We start from the raw sequence: 26,178 nt of genomic DNA on the forward strand, positions 1-26,178 counted from the left end.
GGGGGGTCAGCCTGTCAGTGTTCAGACCATACGCCGCACACTGCATCAAATTGGTCTGCATGGCTGTTGTCGCAGAAGGAAGCCTCTTCTAAAGATGATGCACAAGAAAGCCGGCAAACAGTTTACTAAAGACAAGCAGACTAAGGACATGGATTACTGGAACCATGTCCTGTGGTCTGATGAGACCAAGATAAACGTATTTGGTTCAGATGGTGACAAGCGTGAGTGGGGGCAACCAGGTGAGGAGGACAAAGACAAGTGTGTCTTCCCTACAGTCAAGCATGGTGGTGGGAGTGTCATGGTCTGGGGCTGCAAGAGTGCTGCCGGCACTGGGGGGCTACAGATCATTGAGGGAAGCATGAATGTCAACATGTACTGTGACATACTGAAGCAGAGCATGATCCCCTCCCTTCAGAGACTGGGCCGCAGGGCAGTATTCCAACATGATAAAGACCCCAGACACACCTCCAAGATGACCACTGCCTTGCTAAAGAAAATTATAGTAAAGGTGTTGGACTGGCCAAGCATGTCTCCAGACCTAAACCCTATTGAGCATCTGTGGGACATCCTCAAATGGAAGGTGGAGGAGCGCAAGGTCTCTAACATCCACCAGCTCTGTGATGTCATCATGGAGGAGGGGAAGAGGACTCCAGTGACAACCTGTGAAGCTCTGGTGACCTCCATGCCCAAGAGGGTTAAGGCAGTGCTGAAAAATAACGGTGGCCACACAAAATATTGACACATTGGGCCCAATTTGGACATTTTCACTTAGGGGTGTACTCACTTTTGTTGCCAGCGGTTTAGACATTAATGGCTGTGTGTTGAGTTATTTTGAGGGGACAGCAAATTTACACTGTTATACAAGCTGTACACTCACTACTTTACATTGTAGACAAGTGTCATTTCTTCAGTGTTGTCACATGAAAAGATAGAAGAAAATATTTACACAAATGTGAGGGGTGTACTTACTTTTGTGAGATACTGTGTATACAGTATATGGCCACTTTCACAGCAATACCTATTCAACCTCTAGTCCTCCAAGCTTCACATTTCATTGTAATTTTGTTTTATAACACACAGTAATTATACATTGATACGGTTATGTATCTTTTCACTTTCACATGTATGCCTAAAATACATTAAAAAGACAGGAGTTTCTCCAAGATAACGGGGGCATCCTTCGCTCTTTTTTAGAGAGGAGCGGAATGATTTTGGCAAAGGAAGAAAAATTACAGATTTTACATTTGCCAAAATGTAGTCACAATTAGCTTCCAATGTCCCCAGGCAGACCACTTGGTCAAAATTACCATCTCAGAACTGGCATGGTGATCACACAGTTTTGTTTCGAAGCAAAGCCATGAAATTAATAGTTACCATATTTCTTCTGTGGTGCTCTCAATGTCCACCTAGATTCAGATAATTACTTTTCTTGTTCAATATTATTTTTTAATTGAAAGTAGGTAATAACAAACATTGCACGAGAGACAATGACTAAGTAGTACAATGAACGGGTGTCTTCATACATAATAACAAATGATAACATTACATCTTGAGTAGAAACAATTTAGGGGAGAATAAACTCCCACCTGGTGCACGTGGCACAGGTAGTCATAACGCAATAATTTACAAAGGAGATTAAGGATCACAGAGAGGGCCTCAGGGGGGTGCCACAGAGGGCCCTGACCAAATGTCTTCAGATAACATCTGAAGAGGGAGATACCTAAAGGAAAAGGTAAGAAGAGAGAAAAAGAGAAGGAGAAGGAAGAGGGTAAGGAGAAGAACAGCAAAGAGGGGTGAGATGACAAGGGGGGAGGGAGAGTCTGTCTGTTCTGCATCAGGGCATGGGATTAACCAAGGTAGGAGGTTGTTCTCACAACCTTAAGGTTCCAGGAGACTGGGATCGAAGTGTGGAGGGAGGAAATTATCCATCCACTTTTGCCAAATTTTCAGGTGCCGTGGAATCTTATCTAAAACGGTCGCCTTAATCTTACTGTGGATCATAGCTTGGTTGACCCTATTCTTAGTCTCCACCGAACAGAGAAATGAGGATTTCCAGGCCTTCGCCACAGTCTGTTTAGAAGCTGTAATGATGTATATTGCTAGTTTTGATTGGGCCTTTGTAAGGTCAGGTGGACAGTGGTTCAGCAAGGCAAAAGTTGGGACGGGGGTGGCCGGCCTGCTTAGCAGTAAGGATGAGCCAAACATCTCCCCCAGTTCGGTTCGCACCAGAACATCCGAACAGACAAAAAATTCAGAAGAACACACGAACACTGTTAAAGTCTATGGGACACGAACATGAAAAAACAAAAGTGATCATTTTAAAGGCTTATATGCAAGTTATTGTCATAAAAAGTGTTTCGAGACCCGGGTCCTGCCCCAGGGGACATGTATCAATGCAAAAAAAAAGTTTTAAAAGCGGACGTTTTTTCAGGAGCAGTGATTTTTTTATAGCTTAAAGTGAAACAATAAAAATGAAATATTCCTTTAAATATCGTGCCGGGAGGTGTCTATAGTATGCCTGTAAAGTGGCGCATTTTTTACGTGTTTAGAACAGTACCACAGCAAAATGACATTTCTAAAGGAAAAAAAGTAATTTAAAACTGATGGCTGTAATGAATTGTCGGGTCCCGGCAATATAGATAAAACTCATTGGAAAAAACGGCATGGGTTCCCCCCCAGTCCATTACCAGGCCCTTTGGGTCTGGTATGAATATTAAGTGGAAGCCCGAACCAAAAATTTTTTTAAAATTGCGTGGGGGTCCCCCCAAAATCCATACCAGGCCCCTTCAGGTCTGGTATGGAAATGAAGGGGAACCCTGCGCCAAATTAAAAAAAAATGGTGTAGGGGTCCCCCCCCAAAATCTATACCAGACCCTTTTCCATAACAAACTTTTTTTTGCCTTGATACATGTCCCCTGGGGCAGGACCCGGGTCCCCAAACACTTTTTATGACAATAACTTGCATAAAAGCCTTTAAAATGATCACTTTTGATTTTTCATGTTAGTGTCCCATAGACTTTAATGGTGTTCCAGCGGCTTTTGAATTTGCCCCGAACACCACATATTGTTTGGTGTTCACCGAACCGTTCGCCCATCCCTACTTAGCAGGGTGGACAATATTCTGAAGATTTCGAGCCCAAAATTGCTGCATGATCGGACACGTCCACCAGATATACACATATGTCACCCGTTCTCCGCGACCTCAAAAACACGTGGGAGGGTAGGTCGAAAGGTATTTAGCAATCCTTGCTAGGACCAGGTACCAGCACAAGAGCACTTTATAGTTGGTCTCAACAGCAAGACATTTTTGGGACAAGGAATTAATCGTAGCCCAAATGTCACCCCAATCTTCCTGTTCTAGAGAAATGTGCAGGTCGTTGGTCCAATGGGTAGTATAGGCGGCGAGGTGGGAGGACGTAGTTGTAAGGTGGGTATACAATTTAGAGATGATACCTGGAGCGTGGGGATCTGAGTTACAGATGCCTTCGTACAGTGTCATATTAAACAGTGATGTAGAGGTACGCAGATAAGGTCCAAAAAAATTAGATATTTGTAGATAACGGAAAATTTCCCTATTCGTGATTTGGAATTGCTCCTGCGGGGTTGAAGAGGTTTTAAGGGAAGAGAAAGTGATCAGGGTGGTTAGCCTAGTTAAAATGAGACGATTCCAAATTGTGAAAGCATCTGGGTCTATGTGAGCCGGGAAGAATATCGGGTGGCCTAGAAAGGATAATAAAGGATAGCGTGGGGAGTGTACTTTAAAAGGACCTTTGAGCCTATCCCATAGCTGCAAGGAATGTGCTGGTAACGGATTATGTAAGAACTTATGTTCTGAGCATTGCAACCAAAGCAAGTTATCAACAGAAAGAGGGACGAGGTCTATCGCTTCAAGGCTCACCCACAGTGGCGGGGCCTCCACAGTGGCATGATATAGGGCAATCTGGGCCAGTTGAGCCACCTGGTAGTATTTGGAAAAAATCTGTGGCGCATTAGTATGGAGGAAGAAACTCCGGGTTTAATGGATCCCCATATGTATTTATGTATTCAGCTTTGAATTATGTGAAAAAAATAGGAGGACACAGCTATGGGCAAGACCCGAAAGAGATAGAGTATCTTAGGTAATAAAGACATATTCAATGCAGTTATACGGCCCAGCCAAAAAACGAACAGAAGTTGCCAAGCTGCCACAAGGGCTGACTCGCCAATGAGTTTGACACCAAGGTAATGGAGAGATGATGTCATCCATTGAAAGGAAAAGGTTTCCTGTAGATGGGAGACTTTAGTTGGCGGTAAGGAAACATTAAACGCAATGGACTTCGATTGGTTGACTTCAAGACCCGATATAGCGGCAAAGCGATCTAAAGTAAGTATTAGGTTAGGTAATGTAATACGGGGTGAGGTGACGAACATCAGGGCATCATCAGCAAATAGGCATAACTTGTGGTGACAGGAGGCTACCTCAATGCCTTTAATATTTGGATTCGACAGAATAGCTAGGGCCCGCGGTTCTAAAACAAGGGCAAAAATAAGTGGGAAGAGGGGGCAGCCCTGCCTAGTTCCCTGGGCAATTGGAAGCCAGAATATCTAATGTAGTCTTGGGGGTTATCATAAAGATCCATGACCCACAGATAATTACTTTTCAGAAAAAGTCAGCACCTAGTTAAAGAAAGAAAATACACGTTTTTAAAACATAACACTTTTTTGTCTATTTGTATAAAGGTTAACGTTCCTTAATATCTAACACCATGTTCTCAGTTAATTTGGGGCCTTTATTGGCACAAGAACAGGTCCAAGACAGGTGGAAACAGCTTCTGTAACCCTCAGGAGCCATTTGAAGCCAACTGCAACCTTGCAATTCACCAAAAACGACATTTCGGCTAACGTTTTGACAAAATGAAAACTCTCGGTTTTACTTTTCCATCCTCCTGATAACAGGGGATGAATAATTCAAGTCTCAGCAGCACTTTGACCTGATGGAAGATCTCTTGATGGTGACTTCATTTTCTTTTCCCCCCTCGTTGAATTTCTTTCATTCTCTGCTCATGTTCATGCTGATCTCGCAGCCTCTGCCTTTGAAATTCGTCCTCCAGCTGCCTTATCTTTTCCTCGTGTTCTTTTTGGTCTTTTTGCTTTTGTCTTTCTGCTTCTTCCCTTTTAACCTTAATGGCCCGTTCCATGTGGGCGTTCTCTTCGGCTTTCTGCCGCTCTAATATCTGTTTGTGGGCTTCCAGCTCTTTGTTGTGAATGTAATTCAGTACAAAGATTTTTCTCTCTATCATCTCCTTCTGTGGATCTCGCGGATAGGCTAAGCGGAACATAGAGTCCTGGACTACCTCATATAAAAATTTCATCACAGAGTTGTGGATCTCCGTGGACCTGGACTGATTTGTTGGGGTGTAGTTTTCCAAGGAAAACACGTTCTGGGCTCCCATGTCCCTAAACAAAGCTTCTGCTCTTTCCACGTTTCCTTTTGACTTGTGTGTGAGCACAACGATGGCCTCCACACCTGCATGAAAAAAGAGAGTGGCAATGTCAAGTTGTGTCACTTTCAGCAAACTTGATTTCTCCTCGATTCAGCAATTTTGTCTTCACTTAGATTTTATCTTATGCTGCAGACAATCCCAACCACTCTGCTCCAAGCCTTACCTTTCCCATCAAGCTCCACTGTGTCAGCCAGCTGTGGCTGCAGGGGAGAGGACAGAGTTTTGACAACAAATAGGCCATAGAAGCCACTCCCAGGCATGCCAGCAATTGCTGAGTACACAGTCATCTCCCCTGCAGCTGGCTCACATGGGAGATGATGTGACCAGACTGGAGCAGCCTAAAAATAGGTAAATATATACAGTATATATACAGTGCCTTGAAAAAGTATTCATACCCCTTGAAATTTTCCACATTTTGTCAGGTTACAACCAAAAATGTAAATGTATTTTATTGGGATTTTATGTGATAGACCAACACAAAGTGGCTCATAATTGTGAAGTGAAAGGAAAATGATAAATGATTTTCAACATGTTTTTCAAAGAAATATCTGAAAAGTGTGACCTGCATTTGTATTCAGCCCCCTTTACTCTGATACCCCTAACTAAAATCTAGTGGAACCAATTGCCTTCAGAAGTCACCTAATTAGTAAATAGAGTCCACCTGTGTGTCATTTAATCTCACTATAAACACAGCTGTTCTGTGAAGCCCTCCAAGGTTTGTTAGAGAACCTTAGAGAACAAACAGCATCATGAAGGCCAAGGAACACACCAGGCAGGTCATGGATGAAGTTGTGAAGAAGTTTAAAGCAGGGTTAGGTTCTAAAAAAATCTCCCAAGCTTTGAACATCTCACAGAGTTCTGTTCAATCCATCATTTGAAAATGGAAAGAGTATGGCACAACTGCAAACCTACCAAGACATGGCCGTCCACCTAAACTGACCGGCCGGGCAAGGAGAGCATTCATCAGAGAAGAGCCAAGAGGCCCATGGTAACTCTGGAGGAGCTGCAGAGATCCACAGCTCAGGTGGGAGAATCTGTCCACAGGACAACTATTAGTAGTGTTCTCCACAAATCTGCCCTTTATGGAAGAGTGACAAGAAGAAAGACATTGGTGAAAGAAAGTCATAAGAAGTCCTGTTTGCAGTTTGTGAGAAGTCATGTGGGGGACACAGCAAACATGTGGAAGAAGGTGATCTGTTTAGATGAGACCAAAATGGAACTTTTTGGCCTAAAAACAAAACACTATGTGTGGGGAAAAAGAACACGGCGCTCACCCTGAACACACCATCCCCACCGTGAAACATGGTGGTGGCAGCATCATGTGGTGGGGATCCTTTTCTTCAGCAGGGACAGGGAAGCTGGTCAGAGTTGATGGGAAGATGGATGGAGCCAAGTACAAGGCAATCTTAGAAGAAAACCTGTTAGAGTCTGCAAAAGACTTGAGACTGGGGCAGAGGTTCACCTTCCAGCAGGACAACGACCCGAAACATCCAGCCAGAGCTACAATGGAATGGTTTAGATCAAAGCATATTCATGTGTTAGAATGGCCGTCACAGTCCAGATCTGAATCCAACTGACAATCTGTGGCAAGACTTGAAAATTGCTGTTCACAGATGCTCTCCATCCAACCTGCTGGTAGAGACATTCCCAAAAAGACTTGCAGCTGTAAAAAGGGGGTTCTACAAAGTATTGACTCCGGGGGGCGCCATACAAATGCCCCCCATACTTTTCACATATTTATTTGTAAAAAAAAAATTGAAAACCATTTATCATTTTCCTTGCAGTTCACAATTATTTGCCCCTTTTTGTTGCACTATCAAATAAAATCCCAATAAAATAAATTTATGTTTTTGGTTGTAACATGACAAAATGTGGAAAATGTCAAGGGGTATGAATACTTTTTTAAAGCCCTGTATATGAGGTTCTGAGTCAGTGGTGGACCTACCAGAGTCGCAGCAATCACACTTGTGACCGGGCCCTGGAGTTCTGCCACTGTGAGGGGGCCTGTTAGTTCTGCCACTATGGAATGGGGGGCCAACCGCTGCCCACCCACTCGCTGCCTTTTCTAGTTAGAACGGGCAAGAGATAGTAGTACACTCACCGTGGCTAAGGGGAGGCTGAGCACTGTCACTGCGAATTCTCTCTGCCCATAGGTGCAGAGAGAAGCCATGTTGGAGAAAACTGAAGGAGAAAGTCAGCTGACGGCCAATAGAGTGAAGGGGAGGAGCGCTCCACTCTGCGAGGAGATCCGATGTTAACAAAGGCATCCCTGGGGGCATGTAAAGGGAGGAATCAACTGACTCAGTGAGTGAGAAAGTAATTGCCAGGGCCACTGATCCCATCCTCCCCCACCACTGCTGCTGCCTCTTACTGATCCCATCCCTCCCACCACCATCACCACAGATCTCATCCCCACCCCCCATCACCACTGCCACTGATGTCATCCCTATCCCACCACCACTGATGTCATCCCTATCCCCACCACTACCACTGATGTCATCCATATCCCCACAACCACCACTGATGTCATCCCTATCCCACCACCACTGATGTTATCTATATCCCACCACTACCACTGATGTCATCCATATCCCACCACTACCACTGATGTCATCCCTATCCCACCACTACCACTGATGTCATCCCTATCCCACCACTACCACTGATGTCATCCATATCCTACCACTACCACTGATGTCATCCCTATCCCACCACTACCACTGATGTCATCCATATCCTACCACTACCACTGATGCCATCCCTATCCCACCACTACCACTGATGTCATCCCTATCCCACCACTACCACTGATGTCATCCATATCCTACCACTACCACTGATGCAATCCCTATCCTACCACTACCACTGATGTCATCCCTATCCCACCACCACTAATGTCATCCCTATCCTACCACTACCACTGATTTCATCCCTATCCTACCACTACCACTGATGTCATCCATATCCTACCACTACCACAGATGTCATCCATATCCCACCACTACCACTGATGTCATCCCTATCCTACCACTACCACTGATGTCATCCCTATCCTACCACTAACACTGATGTCATCCCTATCCTACCACTACCACTGATGTCATCCCTATCCTACCACTACCACTAATGTCATCCATATCCCACCACTACCACTGATGTCATCCCTATCCCACTACTACCACTGATGTCATCCCTATCCCACCACTACCACTGATGTCATCCCTATCCTACCACTACCACTGATGTCATCCCTATCCCACCACTACCACTGATGTCATCCATATCCTACCACTACCACTGATGTAATCCCTATCCCACCACTACCACTGATGTCATCCATATCCTACCACTACCACTGATGCCATCCCTATCCTACCACTACCACTGATGTCATCCCTATCCCACCACCACTGATGTCATCCCTATCCTACCATACCACTGATTTCATCCCTATCCTACCACCACTACCACTGATGTCATCCCTATCCTACCACTACCACTGATGTCATCCCTATCCCACCACTACCACTGATGTCATCCCTATCCCACCACTACCACTGATGTTATCCATATCCCACCACTACCACTGATGTCATCCCTATCCCACCACTACCACTGATGTCATCCCTATCCCACCACTACCACTGATGTCATCCTTATCCCACCACTACCACTGATGTCATCCCTATCCTACCACTACCACTGATGTCATCCCTATCCTACCACTATCACTGATGTCATCCCTATCCTACCACTACCACTGATGTCATCCATATCCCACCACTACCACTGATGTCATCCCTATCCCACCACTACCACTGATGTCATCCATATCCCACCACTACCACTGATGTCATCCCTATCCCACCACTACCACTGATGTCATCCATATCCCACCACTACCACTAATGTAACCCATAACCCACCACTACCACTGATGTCATCCCTATCCCCACCACTACCACTAATGTCATCCCTATCCCACCACTACCACTGATGTCATCCATATCCCACCACTACCACTGATGTCATCCCTATCCCACCACTACCACTGATGTCATCCATATCCTACCACTACCACTGATGTCATCCCTATCCCACCACTACCACTGATGTCATCCATATCCTACCACTACCACTGATGCCATCCCTATCCCACCACTACCACTGATGTCATCCCTATCCCACCACTACCACTGATGTCATCCATATCCTACCACTACCACTGATGCCATCCCTATCCTACCACTACCACTGATGTCATCCCTATCCCACCACCACTAATGTCATCCCTATCCTACCACTACCACTGATTTCATCCCTATCCTACCACTACCACTGATGTCATCCATATCCTACCACTACCACAGATGTCATCCATATCCCACCACTACCACTGATGTCATCCCTATCCTACCACTACCACTGATGTCATCCCTATCCTATCACTAACACTGATGTCATCCCTATCCTACCACTACCACTGATGTCATCCCTATCCTACCACTACCACTAATGTCATCCATATCCCACCACTACCACTGATGTCATCCCTATCCCACTACTACCACTGATGTCATCCCTATCCCACCACTACCACTGATGTCATCCCTATCCTACCACTACCACTGATGTCATCCCTATCCCACCACTACCACTGATGTCATCCATATCCTACCACTACCACTGATGTAATCCCTATCCCACCACTACCACTGATGTCATCCATATCCTACCACTACCACTGATGCCATCCCTATCCTACCACTACCACTGATGTCATCCCTATCCCACCACCACTGATGTCATCCCTATCCTACCACTACCACTGATTTCATCCCTATCCTACCACCACTACCACTGATGTTATCCCTATCCCACCACTACCACTGATGTCATCCCTATCCCACCACTACCACTGATGTCATCCTTATCCCACCACTACCACTGATGTCATCCCTATCCTACCACTACCACTGATGTCATCCCTATCCTACCACTATCACTGATGTCATCCCTATCCTACCACTACCACTGATGTCATCCATATCCCACCACTACCACTGATGTCATCCCTATCCCACCACTACCACTGATGTCATCCATATCCCACCACTACCACTGATGTAACCCATAACCCACCACTACCACTGATGTCATCCCTATCCCCACCACTACCACTGATGTCATCCCTATCCCACCACTACCACTGATGTCATCCCTATCGCACCACTACCACTGATGTCATCCCTATCCCACCACTACCACTGATGTCATCCCTATCCCACCACTACCACTGATGTTATCCATATCCCACCACTACCACCATTTTGCACTGCTATGATCATCTGTGCCCCTCCCCCATCTATTAATTGTCACAGGCTGATAGTGACCAGAAAATCGTACCTGTCATCTCTCTGCAAGTCTTCAGAATCTCTTTAAGCTCCTGCTTTTCTTCTGGATTTGGAGACCAACCAACTCTGAAAAAGTCGCAAAACCATAGAAAGTGATTTCCATTAGTTAGGGCCTCACTCTGAGTTTTTCATATAGTAGGTAAGACTCCTCTTTTTTCCCCCTTTTTTTGGCAATGTTTCTTTCTGTTCATATTTGTTTCTCTTTTTTTGAATGGTTGAAACCAGAAAAAAATTCTTTTTTTTAATGTTTGTAACCTCTACAATGTTTTTTTTCATAGTTGAAACCCCTGACAATGTATTTTTTGAATGGTTGAAGCCCATGTTTTCTTTTTTTCTTTTTTCTTTTTGAAAGGTCGAAACCCCTGCCAATATTCCTTTTTTATGAGTAATCAAAACCACTGTCAATGTTTCCTTCTGTTTTTTTTATTTTTTTTTATTTTGCAATGTTTCTTTCTGTCTATATGTGTGTTTTTCTTTTTTTGAATAGTTGAATCCCCTGTCAATTATATTGTTTTTTGTGAGTGGATGAAACCCTGTGAATATTTCTTTATTTGGAATGGTTAAAACCTGAAAATATTTCTTTCCTGACAGACTCCATGGCAGCCTACGTGTGGGTTAACCCCGCCTCCTCTCCAATGCTATAGGACCCCATTCCCATAAAAGAGTACTCACCACTAGCTACTGCGTTCCTTTTTTGTCCTCCTCCAATGGACCTATTCAAGGCGTTCACGTCCGGTCGGACGGATCCAGGATTATGGCATACCTCTTGCGGTGCAGCTCAGGGCCCAGCCACGGGCGGGCGAGTAGCGTTTGAGGCTGAAGATTTTCCCCTTGTGGTGGAGGGATGGTTGCCTCTGTATGCTGAAAACTTCTGGACGTACCAAACGGCTGGCAAGGTCGGAAGCATGTTTGTCTCCATGGCAGTGTTTTCTATGTATCCTGTCTTTCCCCAGGTATCTCCGGTCTCTATATCAGCGAGACCGGTCGTTTTGGGTCCTTTTCCGCCCCTCATGGCGGCTGGAGCGCTGGTGCGTTCCAGCCTGCTTCACTACTTCCGGGTACGGCGTTCTCGCTGTTCGCGCATGCGCAATAGCCTCCTCGAGACCGAGGCTTGGCTCGCGCATGCGCAGTACGGCATAATGCCCTGGAACCGCGCGTGCGCGGTACGATCGCTGACCCATGGCGCGGGCGCGTCATGGGCGGTGACGTCACGGGCGGGGAGCTTTAAATGCCGCTCTGAGACTCCCTCACAGTGGGATTTCCCTCGCAGTGAACGGGAGTGCAGCGGTCTTCCCCATGCCCAGCACTGGTCAACTTTAGGTGAGTGTTTTGAGCACTTTGGTATACTTTGTGCGTGGAAATGTAAAAATGCATATACTTGTAAAAAAGAAAAAAAAAAAAAAACAAACAAAAATATATATATTTTATATTCAAAGATTAAAAAAAAAAAAAAAGAAAGAATATATATAATATATATAAATACATTTTCTCCTTGATATATGATGAGATGTTGTGACTCTTTAGGGGCAACGGACTCCTTCTTACTGGTTTGTTGGCCCATCTAGGCCATTTTTTCTCTCTTTTTTGCAGACCAGCTGCATTGTATAGCACTTCTTATAGAAGAAGCAAATTATGGATAGTTCACCGCCTTTAAGTGGCCAGCCCTCTCGCACAAGGTATGTGCTTAAGAGGGGAGGGGTGGAAGGTCAGTCGCATGGTATATGCGTTTTCTGATGACGGCCCCATCATTTTCCCTTCCCTATTGTGCTTTTTTTCCAGCCCTTCTAGATCGGACCCTCAGATTCCGGTCCAGAATGTTAAAGACCTTGCCAGGCCACAACGCCAGTCTCCTTCAAGATCCAGACGAGACTCTGCTTCTGGAGACCACCACTAGAGGAGACGATCTCATTCCTCCTCCAGACACCGCTCCCACCGCCATGACAGCCGCTCTGATCGTAGAGCCTGCTGGGGATGTGGAACAAGAGTTCCGGAGGGCAAATCACTATGTGACCGGTGCTATGCCCGGGCGGTCAGGGAAAAGGAAACAGAGACCCAGCATTTGGAATCTCTAGTTAAACGTGTGGTACAGCAATCCCTGAAAGAGTTGGATTCACCCCACACGCTGAGCCAGTCTACGGTACTGTCTGGCCCCCCGGCTGATGAGGCCCGTGAAGACCCGGGCACGCCCCAGCCTTATGCGGCCTCTCTTGATTCCTCAGATGATGATCTTCGGGAGGAAGAGGAAATCGGAGGCTTTGACTTCAACATGGTGTCACCTTTAATTAAAGCAATCAAAGAGGCCCTTAAATGGGAGGATCCCGCTACTCCCCCGGCCAAGCAGAAGAAATTCTTCAAACACCTCGGAAAAGAACGTTCAAACTTTCCGCTCCTTTCAGAGCTGAAAGATATTATAGATGAGGAATGGAGCAAAACGGATAGGAAATCCTCTATGGTTAACAAAACCTCCAGATTGTACCCTTTCAAGTCGGAAGAGGTGAAATACCTAGAGAATGCTCCCCTTGTAGACGCTGCCCTGATGCGGCTGGCTAAACATGTCACTCTTCCCCTGGAGGATACGGTATCCTTCAAGGATGGTCTCGAGAGAAGGATTGACCAGGATCTGAAGAGAATCTATGGGTTGGCAGGCACGGCCTGTAAACCAGCGTTTGCTCTGGCAGCCATGTCAAAAGCCATGGAGGCTTGGGCGGAAAATGTGGATTCCTTCCTTAAGGGAATTTCGGAAGAACTGGCGGGAAGTTCAGCGGCCGCAGAATTAAAGCTAGCGACAGTCTTCTTGGGGGAGGCATCCATTGATTTGATACGCCTGTTGGCGCGAGTTATGCTATCGTCAGTCACGGCCAAACGGGCATTATGGTTACGTCCTTGGCTTGCTGACCCTATTTCCAAACAGGCCTGGTGTAAAATTCCCTTCGAGGGATCCTCACTGTTTGGCAATAAACTCGATGATGCCATATCACGTGCTACGGGTGGCAAGTCAGGCTTCCTTCCCCAGGATAGACGCCTTCTTGGGCGGAAGAAACCTCAGTTTAGAAGACATTCCCCAGAGCGCTCCAGGGAAGCTCGCTCTTACAAGCCCGGTAGGGACTTCAGGAAGAACTGGAGCAGAGGTCAAGCTTCCTTTCGCAAGTCCGCTAAAGGCCAGACATCCAGTGGTCGTGAGCAGGCAAAGTCCTTTTGAGATTACGCCCGCCCAGGCGGGTCGGGTAGGGGCACGGCTAAGCCTCTTCCGGCACGTCTGGGTGGCCTCGATCTCGGACTTTTGGGTGATAAGAACAGTTTCAACAGGTCACAGATGGACCTTTTCCAATATTCCTCCCCCCAGATTTGTCTCCACTCTTCTTCCCCGGTCGGAAGATCAAAGGAAAGCTCTTCTGTCCTATGTGGACCTTCTGAAGTCTCAAGGAGCAGTTGTACATGTCCCCAGGGACGAATGGTTTCAGGGGGTATATTCTCCCCTTTTCTTAGTTCGAAAAAAGAGTGGCTCTTGGCGCCCGGTCATAGACCTGACCTACCTGAACGAGTTTATAGAGCAAGGAAAGTTCAAGATGGAATCTCTGTCGACCATTCAGCAAGCCATTCAGCCAAACGATTGGATGATTTCCATCGATTTGAAGGACGCTTACTTCCACGTCCCAGTAGAGGAGCGGCTTCACAAGTACCTACGTTTCCAAGTAGGGCAGGAGCATCTGCAGTTTATTTGCCTCCCCTTCGGGTTGACAACCTCCCCCCGGGTCTTCTCAAAGATCCTCTTAGCCACGGTGGCCCTCATAAGGTTAAAGGGGGTGCGGCTCTACCACTACCTCGACGACCTCCTGGTTCTATCTCAAAGCAGGGATCGGCTGCTGGCCCACCGGGAGCAGGTGATCTCCACTCTATCCAGCTTCGGGTGGCTTCTGAATCTTGCAAAGAGCCACCTAATTCCGACTCAACGCCTAATATATCTGGGAGCACAGTTCGACACCGTAAGAAGCACTATTTCTCTTCCACTACAGAAAGTTCCGGTGGTCCGGGACAGAATTGCTCGGGCTCTACATGCCTCACACCTGAAGGCCTCTCAGTGTCTAATAATCATCGGCACGATGGTCTCCACGACTCCCATGGTCAAATGGGCCTTGTGGAGATTACGTCCCTTCCAGTCAGGGTTCCTGCAGCAATGGGAAACAGGGGACAAGAATCAGGTCATCCGGGTGACATCATCAATGAGAAACAGCCTCTTCTGGTGGCTCCAACGCAAGAACTTACTGACATGTCATTCCATTGCTCCCATCGCCTGGATCACGGTTACGACCGATGCCAGCGGGACGGGCTGGGGAGCCCTCTGCGGTTCGAACCTTGCACAGGGCAAATGGGATCCATGCCTGCCAGTCCCGGGTTCGAACGTCCTAGAGCTCAGAGCGGCCTGGTGTGCACTGCAGTCCTTCTCTCACCTACTGAAAGGGAACTCAGTATTGCTAAGAATGGACAACACAACGGCAGTCGCCTATGTGAAGAGGCAGGGGGGTACCCGGAGCCTCATTCTCCTTCGGGAAGTCGAGCCCATCCTTTCCTGGGCACAGAAGAACCTATGCAATATCTCGGCAGTGTTTGTCCCAGGGGTCCAAAATACCCAAGCAGACTTCCTTTCTCGCACCAAGCTGGACAACAACGAGTGGTCCCTGAATATGGAGACATTCAGATGGGTCTCATCACTGGGGATCGAACCCGAGGTGGATCTATTCGCCTCACGCCACAACTGCAAGTTGAAGAAATATTATGCCAGAGGTCATTGCAGCCAGGCTCTCGGGTCGGACGCACTGACGGATCTCTGGAGATTCAACAAGGCCTATGCCTTTCCACCGCTTCCAGTCATCCTGAGGTTCCTGCAGAGGCTCAGTTCGGAAACAGCCGAAGTGTTGATGATAGCTCCATACTGGCCGAACAGGCCATGGTTCCCTCTCCTTGTCCAGCTCAGCTTCAGGGACCCGGTGCCTCTCCCTCTCAGGCCGGACCTTCTTTCTCAGGGGTCAGTTCTGCACCCATGTCCGGCAGTACTGAGACTGACGGTCTGGTTCTTGAGAGGGAGAGGCTAATCTCGCTTGGTTGCGCTCCCTCAGTGATCTCAACTCTTATGAGCTCAAGAAGATCTAGCACGAATAAAGTCTACAGTAGGATCTGGTCCAAGTTTGTGGATTTCTGCTCTTCTAACGGCAGGTCTTGTAGACACCCGGAGGTGCAAGACGTCCTCAGCTTCCTTCAAACAGGTTTAGACCTACCATTATCCATCAGCTCGCTTAGAGTCCAGGTATCTGCACTGTCTGCCTTCTCAGGGTCCTCTTGGGCAAATAATCCGTTAATCCGGCAATTCTTTCGTGGCGCTTCAAGGCTTAAGCCCCAAAGAAAATCCAGGTTCCCCAAATGGGATCTGCCACTAGTTCTGGATTCAATCTCGGGACTCAGTACTAGCGGGCCTTCCCCGCTCTCTATTAAGGACTTCTCGGCAAAGGTGGTCTTTTTAGTAGCCGTCACATCGGCAAAAAGGGTCTCTGAGATTGGCTCTCTGGGTTGTGAAGAACCCTTCCTGACGTTCTCCCCAGACCGGGTAGTACTCGTCCCTATGCTGGGTTTAAATCCAAAAGTGTCCTCAGTGTTCCATGATAATCAAGAAATAGTCCTTCCCACGTTTAAGTCTCCAGGATCTTCCGAAATTCATCCTCTGGATGTAGGGGAAGCAATTAAAGAATACCTGAGAATAACTTCTCCCTTCAGACGTTCTGACCATTTATTTATTTTACACTCAGGAAGCAATAAAGGGAAAAAAAAGCTTCGATTAGGACACTCGCTACTTGGATTGTTCAGACTATTCAACAAGCATACAGGGCGAAGGGCTTGGCTCCTCCACAGGCGGTGACAGCTCACTCCACCAGGGGAATGGCGGCTTCATGGGCGGCAGCTCGACACGTGGCCCCGGACACCATATGCAAGGCGGCCTCGTGGGCCTCTATCAATACTTTCATGTCTCACTATTGTATTGAGCCTGCTTCATTGTCCTCTGTAAACTTTGCTTTGAGAATCCTATCGGTTGATAGGGCAAATTAAAATTTTTGGTTTGACTCAACATACCCACCCGTGTGGTCGGCTAGTTATTTCCCACACGTAGGCTGCCATGGAGTCTGTCAGGAAAAAGGAAAATTTATTATCAAATACTTACCGTAATTTTCCTTTCCTGATGGACTCCATGGCAGACGGAGTTCCCACCCATTGGTCATAGAGTAGGCTAGTTACGGAACGCAGTAGCTAGTGGTGAGTACTCTTTTATGGGAATGGGGTCCTATAGCATTGGAGAGGAGGCGGGGTTAACCCACACGTAGGCTGCCATGGAGTCCATCAGGAAAGGAAAATTACGGTAAGTATTTGATAATAAATTTTCCTTTTTTTTCACCCCTGTCATTCTGTCTTCTATTTTTTTTTTATAGTTGTAACCTCTGCAATAATTTTTTTTGCAATGTTTCCAATGTTTCTTTCTGTCCATATATGTTTTTTTTTTTTTTTTTTATGGTTAAAACCCCTGTCAATGATATTGTTTATTTTGTGAGTGGTTGAAACTCTGTGAATGTTTTTTTTTTGAATGGATGAAACCTGAAAATTTTTTTTAACCCCTGTCAATGTTTTAATATTTTCTTTCTTTCTTTTTTATGAGTAAAATTTATTTTTTTTTGGTTAAACCCCTGTTAAATTTTGCGGTAGGTATCGGTAATTAATATCAGCGAGTACTAAAGAAAAAAAAGTCCTAATATAACTTGATGGTAATTTTTTTGTTTCTTTACACAACACATTATTTTTCATTACATTTCTTTAACCACTTAAGGACTGGGCCTATTTTTTTACACTTGGTGTTTAGAAGTTAAAATCATTTTTTTTGCTAGAAAATTACTTAGAATCCCTAAACATTATATATTTTTTTAGACACCCTAGAGAATAAAATGGCGGTCAATGCAATACTTTATGTCACACCGTATTTGCACAGCGGTCTTACAAATGCATTTTTACTCTTTTACTCTTTTTTTAATTAAGAAGATAAGAAAACAGTAAAGTCAGCCCAATTTTTTTTTATATTGTGAAAGATGATGTTATGCTGAGTAAATTGATACCCAACATGTCACACTTCAAAATTGCGCCCGCTTCTTGGAATGGCGACAAACTTTGACACCTAAAAATCTCCATAGGCAAAGTTTAAAAATTTCTACTGGTTACCAGTTTTGAGTTACAGAGGAGGTCTAGGGCTAGAATTATTGCTCTCGCTCTAACATTTGTGGCGATACCTCACAAGTGTGGTTTGAACACCGTTTAGATATGCAGGCACGACTTACGTATGTGCTTGCTTCTGTGCGCAAGCTCGGGGGGGACGGGGTGCTTTAATTTGATTTCTTTTCTTATTTATTTTACTTTTTTTTTTTTTTTTTTTTTTTTTTTTACACTGTCCCATTAAAACATTTTTGGATACAAGAAGGTGACAGTTAATGAACATCAAACTGATTTAGCCCTCCAAATACTGTTTACTGATGTGGAAAAAAAAAAAAAAAAACATTTTTGGATCACTTTTATTCCTATTACAAGGAATGTAAAAATCCCTTGTAATAGAAATAAGCATGACAGGACCTCTTTAATGTCAAAAAGACCTCAGATCTCATATTTACACTTAAATGCAATAAAAAAAGTTTTTTTTTTTCAATAAGACCATTGGGCTGAAGTGACGTTTGACATCGCTTCTGTCATCCGGCCGTCTCCACTGCTTACCGGAGCCGTCGGTAGCGGTGGAGATGATCGGGTCCTCTCCCCTCAGTAACATGGAGCCGAGTGAGGGAAAGATGTCCCCCACTTGACTCCATACCATTGGATGACGGAAGCAATATCAAACGTCACTTCCGCCCAATGGTCTTAAAGGAGAAAAATAAATTATTGAAAAAAAAAAAACAACTTTTTTTTTTTATTGCATTTAAGTGTAAATGTGAGATTTGAGGTCTTTTTGACCCCAGATCTCATATTAAAGAGGTGTGTCCTGCTCCCGCTGCCGATAAAAGAGATTATGCGGCAAATCTGCCAAAGAGACCACCTTTATCTGAAAGCGGACCGCCCGCTGTTTAAAAAACATATCGGGGTTATGGTCGCTATCTGCCGCCATAACAACGGTATTCAACGTCATAGTACCGACATATAACTATGGCGGGCGATCCAGAAGTGGTTACATTTGATTGAAGAAAAGAGTATTATGTCTTATTTTATTGCCATCTTGTTTGATAACCTTTTGTTCAGGGGGTTGTAAACCTTTACAATAAAAAAGTCCTTCAGAATCGTGATCTTTATTCTTAACAAAAAAATTGTGATTCTCATTTTATCCAGAATGGTGCAGCTTTTCTATCAATGTTTCTTTTTTTTTTTTCTTTCTTTCTTTATTTTTTTTTGCTTTTGTGTTCTGGAGACACAACAGGAAGGATAGGTGAAGTTAGACAGTTACCCCTGAAACAAGTGTCTCCATTGGAAAATGTCACCTCATCTCTGTTCTGGTGACATCTGTATAACTGTGGATTTCCTTACACCTTTTGTCTTGCTCAGCAGGACAAATATAGAATCTCTCCATGAAAAACTGCTTTCTCTTTACATAAGACCGGGGCTTTTTTTTCAGTAGGAACGCGGGGGGGAACTCAGTTCTGGCACCTTCAGCACTGAATGTGTGTCATGGCAAGGGTTGCTGGGGTGTGCTGGAGGATCCATTAATGCTGGCTGCTGGGGGATGTAATGTTGCCGAGGAGATCTATTGTTGAGGGAGGTGTCTATTGTTTAGGGAGGGGTCTATTTTTCCTGGGGTCTTATATTGCTGGAGGAGGGGTCAATTGTTGCTGGGAGAAATCTACTGTTGGTGGGAGGGCTCTATTGTTGCTGGGGTCTTATATTACTGGGGGAGGGGTCTATTGTTGCTGGGGTCTTATATTACTGGGGGAGGGGTCAACTGTTCATGGGAGAGATCTATTGCTTAGGGAGGGGTCTATTGTTCCTGGGGTCTTATATTGCTGGGGGAGGGGTCAATTGTTGCTGGGAGGAATCTACTGTTGAGGGAGGGGTCTATTGTTGCTGGTTACTGGAGAGACTATTAATGCTGACTGCTAGGAGATCTATTGTTACTGGTAGGGGCAGTGGGGGCCCCCAATCTACATGCAGGGTGCTGGACACATGAATTTCAATGTTTTTTTTTTAAGCACGTGATTAATGGGGCGGGCAACTAAATGACAAATGAGGTTTAATGTAGAAAAATGTAAAATAATGCATTTGGGTGGCAAAAATCTGAATGCAATCTATACACTGGGGGGAGAACCTCTGGGGTAATCTAGGATGGAAAAGGACCTGGGGGTCCTAGTAGATGATAGGCTCAGCAATGACATGCAATGCCAAGCTGCTGGTAACAAAGCAAACAGAATATTGGCATTAAAAAGGGGGATCAACTCCAGAGATAAAACAATAATTCTCCCGCTCTACAAGACTCTGGTCCGGCCGCACCTAGAGTATGCTGTCCAGTTCTGGGCACCAGTCCTCAGGAAGGATGTGCTGGAAATGGAGCGAGTATAAAGAAGGGCAACAAAGCTAATAAAGGGTCTGGAGGATCTTAGTTATGAGGAAAGGTTGCGAGCACTGAACTTATTCTCTCTGGAGAAGAGACACTTGAGAGGGGAGGGATCAATATACAAACACTGTACTGGTGACCCCACAATAGGGAGAAAACTTTTTCACAGAATGGAGTTTAACAAGACTCATGGCCACTCACTAAAATTAGAAGAAAAGAGGTTTAACCATAAACTACGTAGAGGGTTCTACACTGTAAGAGCGGCAAGGATGTGAAATTCCCTTCCACAGGCGGTGGTCTCAGCGGGGAGCATTGATAGTTTCAAAAAACTATTAGATAATCACCTCAATGACTGCAACATACAGGAATATACAATGTAATACAGACATATAATCACACACATAGGTTGGACTTGATGGACTTGTGTCTTTTTTCAACCTCACCTACTATGTAACTATATGATTAAGGCCCCTTTCACACGATCGGACCGTTCAGGTCCACCTGTCAGTTTTGACGGCGGACCTGAACGGGCGATCCATGTTAGCCTATGGAGCATCGGATGTTAGCGGAGACATGTCTGCTGACATCCGACCCGGTCCAATCCGCTGAAAAGCAGATGGATGGCTCTACGTCCAGGTCCGTCGCGGGCGGATCGGATCGGGTGAGATCTGACGAAAACAGACATGCTGTCCGTTTTCGTCCGATCCCTCCATAAGCGGCAGCGGCGCCTGACAAGCCCCTCCCCGCTCAGTGAGCAGAGAGGGACCTGTCATCCGCCGGCTCAGCGTAGATCAACGGACTGATCTCCCGCTGAGTCGGCGGACCGAGGCGGGCTCCGTAGAAACGGAGTCCGCCTCGTGTGAAAGGGGCCTAAAGCCTGAGGCTCTGATTGGCTTCATAAAAAAGGGTGGGCTCGGGGCTCAGAGCCCACCCAGTTGCGTGGCAATAGCAAATTAATATTGACCTACTGACCCCAGACCCCCTCCCCCCCAAAAAAAATATGCAGCACCAGCGGTCACTGGGTAAGGGTCTATTGTTCCTGGGGTGGATCTGTTGTTGCTCGGGGGGGGTCTATTGTTGTTTGGGGGAGGGGTCTATTGTTTCTGGTTGCAGGGGATCTATTTTACTGCTTTCCTTGTTGTCAACAAATTCCAAAAAAATTATGGGGTGGAACCATGGAACAGTGCTCGGAGGCAAGGGGTGACTTGGAAGAGGGGGGTATGTGCACCTATTCTCTGAGAAAAAAAAGCCTTGCATAAGACAATATATCTGAAACTAGGACGACTTTAAATTTAAAGAGAATGTACAGATACTGTATACAGCTTATATCTTCTTACCTGCAGACGAATATGGGGGAAATGAAATCGGATGGCTGCACCAGGGGCTCGGCTTCCACAATTCTATCTGCCAACTTAAACCCTTGGCACCAATCAACCCTCATGTTTAAAGGCATCAAATTTGCTGAAAAAAATTAAATATATTTCAAGAACTTAGCATCTATGTATATACCTGGAAGCAGATAAATATACTGATTAGATATACAGAACACTTAAGGGGTGACTGAGCTTTACTGCCCAACTGGTCTCTGCTCAGTGTCCTTCCAGCTGAATTTTATTAAAAATAAGAAACAGTTTGCACTGCGCCGGCTTTTCCAGCTACAGCCATGGCCAAAAGTTTTGAGAATGACACAAATATACATTTTCACAAAGTCTGCTGCTTCAGTGTTTTTAGATCTTTTTGTCAGATGTTACTATGGGGTACTGAAGTGTAATTACAAGCATTTTATAAGTGTCAAAGGCTTTTATTGACAATGACACAAAGTTTATGCAAAGAGTCAATATTTGCGGTGGTGACCCTTCTTTTTCAAGATCTCTACAATTCTCCCTGGCATGCTGTCAATAAACTTCTGGACCACATCCTGACTGATGGCAGCCCATTTTTGCATAATCAATGCTTGGAGTTTATCAGAATTTGTGTTTTTTATTATTTATTTTTTTTCACCCACCTCTTGAGGACTGACCACAAGTTCTCAATGGGATTAAGGTCTGGGGAATTTCCTGGCCATGGACCCAAAATGTTGATGTTTTGTTCCCCAAGCCACTTATGCCCTGTACACACGACCGGTTTTGCCATCCGAATAAACTCTGAAGGTTTTTCGGACGGAATTCCGAAAGTATTCCGCTCAAGCTGTCTTGCATACACACGGTCACACCAAATTCCGAACATCAAGAACGCGGTGACGTACAACACGTACGACGGGATAATACGTACGACGTCTTGTACTTGCTTCAGAGCATGCATCATTTTTGGTACGTCGGAACAGCATACAGATGAGCGGTTTTCCCGATAGGAATTTGTTCTGTCGGAAAAATTTAGAACATGTTCTCTATCTAAGTCCGTCTGAATTTTCGACGTAAAAAGTCTGATGGGGCATACACACGGTCGGAATATACGATGAAAATCTCCCATCTGACTTTTTCTGTCAGAAATTCCGACCATGTGTACGCAGCATTAGTTATCACTTATGCCTTATGGCAAGGTGCTCCATCATGTTGGAAAAGTCATTGTTCCTCACCAAACTGTTCTTGGATGGTTGGGAGAAGTTGCTCTTGGAGGATGTTTTTGTACCATTTTTTATTCATGGCGGTGTTCTTAGGAAAAAATTGTGAGTAAGACACACTCCCTTGGCTGAGAAGCAACCCCACACATGAATGGCCTCAGGGTGCATGACACAGGACTGATGGTAGCGCTCACCTTTTCTTTTCTGGACAAGGTTTTTTCCAAAGCCTCAAGCAATCGGAAAGGGGAGTCATCAAAGAAAATTACTTTACCCCAGTCCTCAGCAGTCCAATCCCTGTACTTTTTGCAGAATATCAGTGTGTCCCTGATGTTTTTTCCTGGAGAGAAGTGGCTTCTTTGCTGCCCTTCTTGACACCATGCCATCCTTCAAAAGTCTTCTCCCTGTGCATGCAGATGCACTCTCACCTGCCTGCTGCCATTTCTAAGCACGTTCTGCACTGGTGGTGTTCCGATACCACATCTGAATAAACTGTACAAGACGATCCTGGCACTTGCTGGACTTTCTTGGGCACCCTGAAGCCATCTTCACAAATGCAGTGGAAATGTGTTTTTTGGGGGATGAAGTTCACTTTCATGGCAAAGAAGGACTTTGCAATTAATTGCAATTCATCTGATCACTTTTAATAACATTCTGGAGTGTATGCAAATTGCTGTCATTAAAAACTGAGGCAGCAGACTTTGTGAAAATGAATATTTGTGTCAATCTCAAAACTTTTGGCCACGGCTGTACCTCGATATGGAATTTAAACATCTAACATACTATCTGGGGGGAAAACTATTATCAACTTATTACTAGATATGAGGGTCAGGTTCAATTTGGGTGAATCTCCAGGATTTGAAAAAGTTAATGATTTGCAAACATTTGGACGAAAAGTTCCCAAGTTTACCATCAAAAGTAGAGAACAATCTATAAATGTATAGTATGCAGCCTTTTCCCTGGTCAGATGAGCCAAATAAGCAAATAGCTTGCAGGAATAGATTACCCCCCCCCTCCAACCTCCTTCATTTAAAAGGGTGGTCTTACAGAAGACATACTCTCAGCATGTGTTGAAGCTATTTTCTATATTTATTTTAATTTTAGCATTGATACATGACCTTCATGGCAACCATTAGCTTCCTATAGGTCTTGATTGACAATAGCTTGCTTAGTAGTCCTACCAATGACCAGAATTGAGGTTTGCTGCAAAGTCTGTGAACCTCAAGCAGGAATCAAAACGTTGCCTGCGAACCAAACTGATACAAATTCTCTCATCATTACCACTATAGTGTATTCATACTTATTTCTTATGATCATTAGTTCCATCTAGGGGCCATATTGCGGTATTTTCCCAATGCACACTATATTTATGATCAAAGAACATCTAACCTGGAGAGAAAATAGCCTACTAACATTGAAATGTTGCCCCCATTCATGTAGAACGAAAGTACATACAGTTTTTCAGGATGAATAGCTGTGCAAATTGTTTTTATAAATACACCCCTATGTGTCACACTTACCGAGCTGGGCAAATATCTCTCCTTTCTCATGGCTTTTCATGCTGGAAGCTCCGCGATTGTCCACCAGGATGATGTTTTCTGTCAGCTGGTAGGTCCGCCGGTCCATAGTGTTTCCCCCTTGTGATACTAACGCCTTTGTATAGTTGTTGTAGGCAGAGTTATCCCAGACAATCTTACAGGTGTTAATGAACGAGGACTTGCCATGCCCCAGGTAGCCGAAGACCTGAAACAGGAGCCTCTGGAAGCCCTGGTTACCCAGTTTGCAGTTATGGAAGCTGAAGTTTTGGATGAACTGCCTGGGATCAGTCGTTGGGGGCTCAGGCTTTGACTTTAATCCTGGTGGTAATGGTGGCCGGACTTTGCTTAAATTTCCAGACATGTCTGGAGAGCACAGGAAGAAAAATGCCTCCTTCTAACCCTGACTACACTAAAATCACTGAATACTCATCTTTGCTTTAATCATATACCCAGAGTATTCTGGATATTTCCCTGTATGAACCCCCGCCCTGGTCAAAGTGCAAGATTTACTGCAAGAAATGTTTTCACTGATTATATCCTTATTGCTTCCTATCAGTTGCTACAGATATACAAAGTGCCTTTACAGCTAATTATTGGAACAGATACGAAGGAGGGAAACTCCACAGTAAACAGGAACTCTTATTCATTTTTAAAGTGACTCCATCATCTTTGAACCACTTGCTTACCAACATACGTATATAAACACCAAACATCAGTGGTCATTACAAGATCATGCATGCAGCTGAAGTTATGCTCTTGGTACTTCTTCTTTTTTTTTTTTTACAGCCGGCCCTCTCTCCCACCACCATATGTGGTGGTTCCTGGGTCTTTCCTGTTCCTCCAGGGTGCCCAGGACTTTCAGTTTAGGTAGCCGTGTTTTCACATTTATAACAAACTGAAAAAAACCTATGACCAGCCTCTGGAATTACACCTTAAAGAAGTCCCAAGAAGAGGGATGAAATGCGTAGAAACGCATAGACACTCCTGGCTATGTGACTCAACTCTTATGTTCTCAATTGTACAGCCAGTTTCTTTGCATGCATGGTCATCTTCCGAGCTTTGGCAGTCGGTACACAGGCGGGACGTGCAACACTAAGCAGATGACTCAGTATCTTCATGGAGTCTACCAGCAATGAACAGAATCTACTGTCTACTGTACATTACCCCCGGGAAGGGTGAAGACTGAGAGAGCCCACACCGCCATTTGTTTGAAGATCAGCTGGACTGTAGTTGAGCTCATCGACCCACTGCACATGCACACATAGTGGGCCAGCTCCCCAACCAACTCACTTATACAGTGCTGTGAAAGGTCGCCCCAGACTCCCACATGTGGTAGTTTCTGGGCTCTCCCGTTCCTCCAGGGAGCCTGGGACCACAGTAATCAGCCGGGACAACCTCTCACAGAGGAGATGGAGGAACATCTTTCCTCCCTCATCTCCTCTGTGACAAATGAACTCGAAAGCAATGGTGATTTTGTAATACTGGTTTCAGAGCTGTTATTCGTTGACTGTAACCAAACATGACCCCTGATATCTCCATATAGAGGATCTTTCACTGCCCAAGGCTATCACAA

At 45.2% G+C, this 26,178-nt stretch overlaps 1 protein-coding gene across 1 annotated transcript; it reads right to left on the minus strand.

Moving 5' to 3' along the window:
* Positions 1–10,689: 10,689 nt before the first annotated feature.
* LOC141147505 (uncharacterized) lies at positions 10,690–25,036 on the minus strand. The gene is made up of 3 exons (XM_073634738.1): positions 24,588–25,036; positions 21,848–21,971; positions 10,690–10,963 (listed from the first exon to the last, which is right to left on the minus strand). The coding sequence occupies exons 1-3, from the start codon at positions 24,964–24,966 to the stop codon at positions 10,852–10,854; spliced, it is 615 nt and encodes a 204-aa protein (XP_073490839.1). The 5' UTR covers positions 24,967–25,036; the 3' UTR covers positions 10,690–10,851.
* Between the last annotated feature and the right edge of the window lie 1,142 nt (positions 25,037–26,178).

The sequence above is a fragment of the Aquarana catesbeiana genome, linkage group LG06 (assembly GCF_042186555.1).
Source record: "Aquarana catesbeiana isolate 2022-GZ linkage group LG06, ASM4218655v1, whole genome shotgun sequence".
In the NCBI taxonomy this organism is placed as follows: Eukaryota; Metazoa; Chordata; class Amphibia; order Anura; family Ranidae; genus Aquarana; species Aquarana catesbeiana.